The sequence below is a fragment of the Leishmania braziliensis genome, chromosome 24 (genome assembly GCF_000002845.2).
Source record: "Leishmania braziliensis MHOM/BR/75/M2904 complete genome, chromosome 24".
In the NCBI taxonomy this organism is placed as follows: Eukaryota; Euglenozoa; class Kinetoplastea; order Trypanosomatida; family Trypanosomatidae; genus Leishmania; species Leishmania braziliensis.
In genome coordinates, this window is record NC_009316.2 from 684,184 (window position 1) to 693,993 (window position 9,810).

At 54.9% G+C, this 9,810-nt stretch overlaps 4 protein-coding genes across 4 annotated transcripts; all 4 read right to left on the reverse strand.

Annotated features, from left to right (window-relative positions):
- Positions 1–33: 33 nt before the first annotated feature.
- LBRM_24_1960 (cyclin 10) lies at positions 34–2,160 on the reverse strand (the record flags this gene model as incomplete). The annotated part of the gene is made up of 1 exon (XM_001565410.2): positions 34–2,160. The coding sequence occupies one exon, from the start codon at positions 2,158–2,160 to the stop codon at positions 34–36; it is 2,127 nt and encodes a 708-aa protein (XP_001565460.2).
- A 1,813-nt stretch (positions 2,161–3,973) lies between these two features.
- LBRM_24_1970 (conserved hypothetical protein) lies at positions 3,974–6,442 on the reverse strand (the record flags this gene model as incomplete). Its single annotated transcript, XM_001565411.1, has 1 exon — positions 3,974–6,442. One exon carries the CDS (start codon positions 6,440–6,442, stop codon positions 3,974–3,976), a length of 2,469 nt encoding a protein of 822 aa, XP_001565461.1.
- Positions 6,443–6,964: 522 nt separating this feature from the next.
- On the reverse strand, positions 6,965–8,422 carry LBRM_24_1980 (conserved hypothetical protein; the record flags this gene model as incomplete). Its single annotated transcript, XM_001565412.2, has 1 exon — positions 6,965–8,422. One exon carries the CDS (start codon positions 8,420–8,422, stop codon positions 6,965–6,967), a length of 1,458 nt encoding a protein of 485 aa, XP_001565462.1.
- A 463-nt stretch (positions 8,423–8,885) lies between these two features.
- On the reverse strand, positions 8,886–9,251 carry LBRM_24_1990 (conserved hypothetical protein; the record flags this gene model as incomplete). The annotated part of the gene is made up of 1 exon (XM_001565413.2): positions 8,886–9,251. One exon carries the CDS (start codon positions 9,249–9,251, stop codon positions 8,886–8,888), a length of 366 nt encoding a protein of 121 aa, XP_001565463.2.
- Positions 9,252–9,810: the final 559 nt, after the last annotated feature.

Below are 9,810 nucleotides of genomic sequence, written 5' to 3' on the forward strand. Positions count from 1 at the left end.
GTGGGTGCATCAGGGAGGGGATAGGCGCATTACCTACATACGAGGCTGATCTGGAGGTAGCGGTAAACGCTGACCTTGCACAGCGCTACCCATTATGTTCGAAGATCGCTCGCTGCGTCCGCTGCGCACCACTGGCGGCAGCGCTACCCCCTCGCGTACCGTGTAGGCAAAGGCTCGTCGAGTCGGTGTGCGATCGCCGTAGCTCGTCATCATTGACCCAGATCCAAAGTCTTCAGTACTGGTAGTTATTCCCCGACTGCTGCTGGTGGTCGTCCCGTTGTAAGTCGGGGCAGTAGAAGCGGTGGAAGAGGTGTCGCAGCCACCGCGGATAGCGTTGAGTGCCGTTGTGCAAAGACCTGCTGCTGTGCCGGTGCTCGCCGCCAGAAGGCGGCTCGGACGGCCGGTGGCATCCAGGGAGGACGCGGCACCACAGCGAGGGGCGGAGAGTGAAATGCTACGCGCTCGATCATCGACCTTTTCCTCCACCGTCACTGGCACTATCGCCGAGTTCGGCGGGGTCTGGCCTGTCCACGCCCCGTTGCCGTTTTGGTAGATGTTGTTGGTGTGCACTGCTACGCGAAGCACTTCCTCGCCACTGACACCGCGTCCGGATAGGTCTCCCATGGCACCAAGCGCAGGCGACGAGCCACCGTTTGCAGCTGCATGCGGCACATGTGGCAGTGCTGGTGAATGTGACGTACCGAGAGGGTGACGCCGGGCGGAGGCGGACGCTGACCCTCCGCGTGACGCAGGTGCGCGGGCCGGGCCAAGCGACTCCGTGTCTACTGATATGGAGCGCGCTGTCGACGCGCTCGGCGGAAAGGCTGGACGCGACGCTGACCGCAGCGGTGACACGCCGCTTTGCGAGGCGGCCGACATACTGTACTCGTTCTGCGAAACACTGCTGGATCGGCGGCTACGTGTGTTGCTGCCGTTGCAGCGTGCGAGGAATGGCCGCGTCGGCTGGTGCTGCACACCGGAGCGGGTCTCGGGTGGCATCTCCATGCTTGTCTCGGTGCCCCAGTCGCTTGCTTCATCACCCAAGTGGGCCGCCTGTAGGCGGAGCGAGCGGCAGTACTCATCGAAGGTGTTGCGTGAGAAGTAGAGTCGGTTCTGCAGCAGTTCCACCATGAGGAATTCCAGCGCATTGAGGTCGTCGTTCGTGACCCCACCGACGACGGAGAAGTCGCGGTTGTTCAGCGTTCGCGTATCCATGATTTTACTCGCCATTCTGGTTGACGTGAGGAAGAGCTTGAACACGTTGTACGGGTGCAGGAGCATGCATTCATGCATGCAGAGCAGTCGGTCCAGGTAGAGGCACGCGCACACCAGCACTGACGGAGAGACGTAGGTGTACTTGACGATACGCTTGAGGTAGTCGTGAACGGAGATGGCTGGAACCTCACGGGTGGAGAAAGCGTTGAGCTCCGCCTGCGGGCTCGGCAGAGTCGCTTTGCCGTTGGCGCACCGTGGAGGCGAGCACTCTGCGTTGGCTGCGCCGTTCAGCTCCTTTTCTGAGGGCGAGGTTGGTAATGACACGTGCGCTGGTAGCCTGTGCCTCTGCCGCAGAACCTCATGCGTCGCAATGGTGCAGTCGATTGCGTACGCCAGCCATGGAACAAGAAATCGGTACTCCCGCCCGTGTTTCTCTTGCATTGTCTCGGACTCGTTCAGCAAGCGTCCCGAGCGCTTGCTGTGCCGCTTCGGCATTGTCACGGACGGTGTAAGTGGAAAGAGGTCGACCGGCTCGCCCATTATGGACGGAAAGGGCGGCAGCGCTGGTGTGGTGGACAAACTCAACGCTGTCGCGCCCGCGCTGCTCGTCTTCACGGTGGGGCTGGATGCAGCCTCTTCTTGCCCACGGGCGCAGTAGCAGCCGCCCACGCCAGCCGAACCACCGTTGACCGACGTGTGCAGACCACTGTTGCTCTCGTTGCATCCCGCTGAGCCAGTCTGCAGGGGAGGTTGTTTTCGAAAAAAGTGACAGATGAGCGGCTTCTCTACTTCATCCTCACCGAGTGGAGACGCAGAAGGGGAGAGTCGCGATGGGTAGTGGACTCTAGACGTGCTCCCATCCTCGGCATGGCTGCTGCCGATATGGCTGTTTGCGTCTGTGGTGTGGCTGCGCCCGTTCTGCCCCACAGTCTCCAGTGCGCTCATCGTATAGTGCCGAAGAAGAAGGGAAAGCAAAAACAAGATGATCCACGGAGAGCAAAGACACAACCCCACTTCTCCCCACCCATCCGAGAAGAAGAGCGATGCTCACTGCTTGCTGGGAGAGGGTGGGAAAGGGAAGGGGGCTCGATCGAAAAGATGCCGGCGCACACACCACCCACGCACAAAGAAAGACAGAGGAGGAGGAGGAGGCACTGCTCCAGTCCTACGGAGGGTGGCGGTGGTGGTGGTACCAAGAGGGGTTTTGCGTGTGCGCAAGCGTGTTGCTGAGCGATTGCTTCAAACTCCAAGGGTATTACTGGACCCTTGACAGAATAATGGAAGCCAGTAAGGACGCGCCAATGCGTGTGTGGTGTCTGGGGAGAGAGAGGGGTTTAGGGGGTGGGGAGGAAGGGAAAAGGTGGCTGGGAGAGAGCGTGCGTCTTCTCCTGCCGTGCTACAAGGCCTGAAAGCAGCGTGACAGTAACAAGGCACCGCTGCTGGCACACAGGCACGCAGGAAGAGCGATGCTCGATTGCGATGCAACGCGTGAGGAGGGAGAAAAGGCGTGGGGAACAAAAACGAAACCAAAACAACAGCGCAGGGAGAGGGGGCAGTACAAACGGGGCAGAGAGTGCACGACACAAAGCACAACAGGCAAGACGTACGCGCAGTGATGGTGGTGTTGTTAAGGGGCTGGGGGAGGGTGCGTGTGTGTGTGTGTGTGCTGGTGTAGGCGGTGGAAGGGGAGATCGCGAGTGGTGACTTGCTACAAGGAGTCCAGAGATCCACAAAGAACAGGGATAGACAGGTGGGGGGTGGGGGGGAGAAAGTGATGTGGTGGGGATGTGAACAGTAAAGCGGCAGCAGAACCGAAAGAGGTGCGAAACACAGCGAGGACAAAGAGAAAGTGAAAAAAGGTCAAGGAAAGAGAGAGAGAGAGAGAGCAAAAGCGGGGAGGGAGGCTACACAAAGAAAAGCTATAGCATTCACATCCATGGGGGGAGGGGGGGCACAGTACGGGGACTGACACGCGGCAGCCATTTATGTTTGTGAGACGGTCGGGGAGAAGGGAAGGGGGGGGGCCGATGACGAGGACGTAGAGAAACAAAACAAACAGAAAGCCGGAAAAAAAAAATACATGCGTATATTGCGAATCCGCACGTACACGAATGTGCGTGTGGGAGAGAACAAGGAGGGGGGGGGAGGGGACGCAGTAGGGCGGAGGCGTGCGTACATGCGTGTGTGTGAAGGGCAGACGTAGTGATTGAGTCCCCCCGTCCCAAAAATATGCACAGTGAGGCCACCCCAGGGAAGCAAATGAGGAGGAGGAGGAGATGGAGAGGGTTAGCCACTGATGGCAACACATACACACATTTGCATGTACATCTCTCGCCGCTGAAATGGCACTATCCACGACTCTATCCTAAGCGTAGGAGGCGCATGATGAGCGAGAGAATTGACATGTGCGCCACTACGCCCGAAATACAGTCCTTTTCACTTTCTCTCGATGCGTCACCCCACGCTGTACTCCGCGTCCGTCAGTCCGCCGAGAGGGGGCGGGGCGTCGGGAGCTTCAGCGCATGTATCATACTAGCCGCGGGGACTTGATGTGTCGGTTCCACTACTGCACACTCGTTGCTTACTCTTCGTTAGGGGCTTGTCTTGCTGGGTGTGGGTGCGTGAGCACACTTGCTCACACCACGACACATATAAGAACGACGGAGGGAGTCGAATAACAAAGAAAACTCAGCGTGATAAGTGCGGACGCAAACACACACGTATACGAAAAATCGAGCGACCCCTTTCCTTTTTTTTCTCAGACGACTGGGCAGCCAACTTGAGCTAACAGCCACGCAGCCGTCGGCTGGCCCTCGACGCAAGCGCCGGTGGCAATCCCCTTCAACGAGGACGTCAACGAGCTGAGCATCTGAGCCACTACGGCAGCGCGCCACGCAGGCGGCGACGGTGAGGTGGGCAGCAAGAGTGACCGTAGCGAGCGCAGGCTGTCGCGCACTACTGGCGAGTCATTGCGTTCCACTACAAACAAAACGGCGCTCTGCTGCACAACAGCGACGGCCAGCCGCTCGGCAAGACTCACCGGCCCCGCTGTCGCTAGGCTCGACCCTGGGGAGCGCAGGACCACCGTTACGTTGCGGAGGAGTGCAGCCGTAGCGGCTCGGCAGTTGGTGCGCATGCTAGCGGGCGTGTCACTTGTGATCAGCTTCGTCATGGACGGCAGTGACGCCGCCAACCACACCAGCATTTCCTGTGCGTCTCCGGTCATGGTCGGCGCTTGCACACGCGCGTCGCACAAACGCCCAAACACGGACGCGGCCAGCCGCAGGGCAACCATCCACTCGGCCGCCGAAGTTGGGAGCTGCGGGGGTTGTGCTTGAGAGCCCCAGATGGTCGCCAGCTTGGCCAGTGTCTCCCCCACAATATCGGGCCTATCAACGGTGACGGTGAGCAGGTAGCGCAGTGCGTCCGTTGCGGGAAAGCGAGACCCAGCCGGTAGTGCGGCGTACAGGCTGAGAAGATCTGAGCACGTGACGGATGGGTCACTGGGGTTTGGCGACACCGCCTCAACGGTGTAGTGGAACTGCGTGTGTCCCGGTAGGAGCGCGTTCACTTTCGTTTGTGCAGCTGCAGCGTTGAAGGTGTCGAATAGCTGCGGCGCTTCCCACGCAGGAAGGAGACGCTCGGCTTCTGCTGGTGACGCCGGTGGTGACAGAGAGGCCGTTGCTGTAGTGCCACTAGAGGAGGCTCGTCTAGTACTCTCCAAGCCCGGAATACGCAAGAGATCTTCTGGTGAGACATGGGCCATAAGAAAGTTTTGTATCTCTTCCTGCGAGTCCTGCGCAACGACGCCAGCGTGGTCCTGGATAAAGCGCTTTGCCGTTTCTACAACACTGTCGCCAATATTGTAGGGCAGCTTCAGCATGCGACCCTCAACATTCACATCGAAGAGATAGTCGTAAGATTGTCCCTTGTAAAAGTGCTTCTCGCGCTGCTGTTCCGAAGTGCCTGTGTAGCGCTGAGCGTCTGTCCCTGCTACTACAACGCCGATCTTCTCCCAGCGACTGACATTCCACACATACAACTCCACCTCGCCCTTTTCGTTGCGGGCAAAGAGGCGCTCCCCCTCTAGGGTGCCGCGACGCTGCACAATCTCGTGAGTGAAGGGCATTGATTCCAGATTGAGGCCGCCACTGGCGGCAGCAGAGCAGCTGGATTTGGCGATTTTGACATCCATAGTCTGGGAGGAGACGGCCGTCTCTAAGGCTTCCAGCTTCTCTATAGACGCCATGTGCTCGTAATTACGGGTCCATACGCGCACAGTGTGATCTGAGCCACCAGAGAGCAGCCTGCCGTCTGATGTCGGCGCCACACTCCATACGACGCAGGGATGCTGAATGACTTGCACAGTGGATAACTTACTAGCAGCACCACTGGAACGCCATACCCGCACTGTGTGGTCCTCTGAGGCAGTGTACAGCTCCGATAGAGCCGGAGACCAGCTGATAGAGTAGATTAGTGAGTCATGGCCGTGCATTACTTGGAGGGGGCCTTCGGTGCCGATGCTCCACAATCGAACTGTGCAATCGTTTCCTGCCGACGCAAAGCGGGTACTATCGACCGCACAAATGCACTGCACAACATCCTGGTGGCCAGAGAAAATCTGTATGGTCTTTCCGGTCAACGCATCCCAGGCATGAACCATCTTATCACCAGAGCCAGTCACGACTGCTGAGGTGTTTGTCAGCTGCGCCACGCCACGAATGGCTGTGCTGTGCTTGTTGTAGAGCTGTTTCGGTCGTCCACTTTTGTGATCGAAAATAAGGACTGTACCGCTCCAATCGCCAGAAATAATGTCGCCAGCAAGCGCATCCTCCACCTCTGTGTTGACACTTCCGGGAGTAAAGTACATGATGGCTCCACAACAGGTGCCACTGTTGTGCCCATCCAACACGGCTTCTACCGCTGACGATTCAGCGTTCCACAGAGCTACGTGCTTATCATTTGATCCAGTGACAATGCACGCTTCGTGGTCCAGAAGCTCCATGCCAGGATGAAAGAGAACATAGTTGACAAAGGCAGTATGACCAATGAAGGTTAGACCACCTACCACGGTATCCCCTGAGGTCGGAATAGTGGATAGCTTGGCTGTGTTGTCGCGCGACGCTGTGAGGACAGCCGACGGATCATGTGGTAAGGAGCTGACAAAGCGCACATCGGAAATGTGCTCCCGCCCATCTGCTTGAAGAATAAATGCCTCGTCACACATGCTTACGATAGGGAATGCACTGGAAAGCAGCAATAAATGGGTGATCGCACCAGCGAGAAGGAATCGGCAGTGCTAGGGGTGCCAAATTAATACAAAAGGCACTGAAAAGTAGTAGTAGAGCGTACCATCCAGCTAAACAACGGCGAGAAGACAAGAATACCAAAGTTGCGCAAGCAACAGCAAAAAACTTTTTTTTAATTTCTGACAGCTAATAATAGCGCCAAGAAAAAGAGAGCGAAGGAGAGAAAGAAAGTAGCGATGCAGCGGGGCATCGATTTGCTAGTGCGCGTGTGCAACCAAGAGGGAGCAGTCTCGAAACAACTGATGCATAGTAAGTAGCATAGTAGAAAGTCCGAGCTCAGCCAAGACTTTTCAAGGGTCTAACAATACTGAAATTTTTTTTTTATCTGTTTGTTTGTTCAGAGCTCAGCAGATGGAGTAACAGTAATCCGAAAGAAGCGTTGTTTTCAGAGAGCGACAAATGGCAACAACGGGAATGGAAGTATTCTTGGCAGCTTAAAGCTATTCACAAGGTAACGTATTACGGAGAATTGAAGCGAGCTGGTAGCCGTAGCGAGATGCGTTGAAAGAAGTCCACGCAGATGAGCCAGATGATTCTGACCACGCGTAAGGAAGAGCTGACACCGGAGATAAAAGCGCATCCTCGCCCTCTGTGAGGTGTAGTCTAGCGTACGTGGAGGTCCACCTCAGCTCATCCTCGGCGCTCCATAGTGAAAGCACTCTGCTCTGTGGCGATCGCATACATGCCCATTGAATCAACCCCAGGCGAAGGTGCCAAATGCACTCATGTCCTTTCTCGCTGTGCCGTCGGATTTCCGTTTGAGTGACTGCCATAAGACTTTTCCACATAGCTGGAGCGAGTGCGGCTATTGGGCTGCACTTGCTGGTGCACTTTCTGCTCTCGTCCTTTTTGTCGGTGTTTAGCTGCTCCTCAGAGTAGCGCCGGTGCGGTTCACCGCCAACTTGGTGAGGACTTTTCATTAGTGTCTCTGTCCCGCAGAGACATGCATCACCCTTTGTGTCGAGGGCGTCTTGCTCGTAGAGAAGAAATAGCAGATAGGAGGCAGCTGAGCTATCACCGTTATGCTCTCTGATAAACTGAATGACTTGCTCGCAATCCATTTGAATAGCAACAGATGCACAATCCCATCTTGCGCCGGCTTTTGACATGTTTACGTGTAGGGTTCGAAATCTAAGCCGGCGATATTGCCAAGCGTTGTAGTTCATCGGATGATTGTGTGCGGCCATAAAAAACGACTGGTCGTCTTGTGCCTCAAATTGGAGAATCGGCAAGGTCGTTCCATCCACGTATTTGGGGTTGTCGATGAGAAGTCCGCAGCTGCACATGTTGTAGCAGAGCCATTGTCGGTGCTCCCACAGCGACTTGAGCTTTGGGAAAAGACTTAAGAAAAGATCTAAGAGAACAAACTCTTTCATCACGCAATACAGCTTTTGAGAGTTACTTACCTTGTCCTCTGTGGCAAAGCATTTTTCACGCAGCCAGCGTCGACGAAACGACACAAAAATGTCGTGCTGAGGGATGCATGCCCATGCTAAAGCGACAACACTGGGGTGCAAGTTGCTAAGCATTGCTCGTGTTACATGCGGAGTGTCGTCAAGACTATCTGGTGCTTGATTGGCAGCCTTGGTGACTTGTGGTAGCGCACTTTTTGCTCTTTGAAAAGAGTCTACAAAAAAAGACCTCATGGCAGTGACAACGCATCTGTCCACTAGAACGGGAAAGTCAATACACATTGTAGTGCTCGCTGCTACGCAGGAAGTCTCAACCAAACAAGCTACTCGGTTCTCCTCCAGCGGCTGCAGAGAGAAACCAAATGCCGCCTTGATTGGTTGTGCACCAGGTGTTCTGATGCTCTGCAGGTATAGGACCGCGCCAGAATCCAGGATTTGGTCAAGCTCTTTTGCTGCATCGGCAATAATAGTATAATCGGATTCCATGTGGATGTACAGAAAAATATGAGAGCTGGGCTACAAAGCCACTGTATTACAGTGATACATGGACCTTAATGCAACAAAGCACGCAAACCATATGGGAAAAACGTGATGGAAGAGAACAAGGGGGTAAAGAGGACCAATAATAAGATTAGGGGAGCAGCCAAGCCATGCGGATTACCCTGCGCACTTGAGAGTTTGTGTAGAGAATGGAAGATAGGTCGGGCCGCGCTGAACCAGCGTCCTCTTCGTCGCTTTTTGAGTTACACTATGGTGGTCCTCATAAGAGCAAATGTGGTAAACGATCAGAGCGAGTGCAAAGCAACGAGTACAAAGAGGAAGCTTCCAGCTAGAATGACCAGAGTGGCGCCGCGAGCACCAGCAAAAATACACAATGGAGCTGATGGCGCTTGCCCTGTAAACTGACCCACCTTGGGAGGTACTCAACAATCCATCCCAAGGCGCAGCTTCATTTGATGAGAAGGTCTTTCGCCTCGTTCAGCTTTGTCGCGATGTAGGATGTTCCACTAGCATCGCTGTGAAAGACCTTCATCATGTTCCGGTATCGCTTCTTCACCTCCTCGGGTGGCGGGCGGTGAAAAATGGCGCCTGCCTCGCTCTCCTTGAATCCGAGAAGCAGGTAGGCTTCGTACTCCGTCATGGGGGACTGGAATCCGCACTCAAACTTGTGATATTGCTTGGCGCTGTTTAGAAAACGCGAAGGTGCACTTTGCGCTCCAGAAGCGGAGACCCGCTGCGCGATTCGTGGGGCGACACGGGAAATATAGTAGAACCCGCACCCGGCAAGAATGCCAGCCGCGATGGGAAGCGCCATGTTTTCTCCGTGTTGCCGGAAGGGGTCGCGGGCGCGGAGGCGTTGCGCCATCGGGGTCCGGGGAGGGGGGGATGGCGTGGGGGGTTTCTCGAGGCGGGGGGCTATCCCCTGCGTCCCCCACGTATGCTCGGCCACTTCACTATAATCCATTTCCCTCCCCCACATTCTAATTTCATACCTACACTTTTTATCTCCTCATAATTACATGTGCTGTTGCATCGCTACTATTTATAACTTTCACATTATCTATCTTCATGCTCTACTCTCACTCTCCTTTATACATTCATATCCTAACTATTGCACACTCACATTCTTTCAACTCTCTTAAACATTCTCATTCAATAATACCATGTTAACCTTCCCAACATTAAATCTTAACACATCTATATCTTTTACACCTCCTACATCTCACTTGCGTCTATTTGCCTCTCTTTATTTAATATAACACTACTCTCCTTTCCACAAAAATACTCAACTTTCTGCTCATCCTCTTCTCTCACAAACTAAACATTCTTACCTCCTCTTACCACCTCACACTTCAGAACCTTCCATACCTATT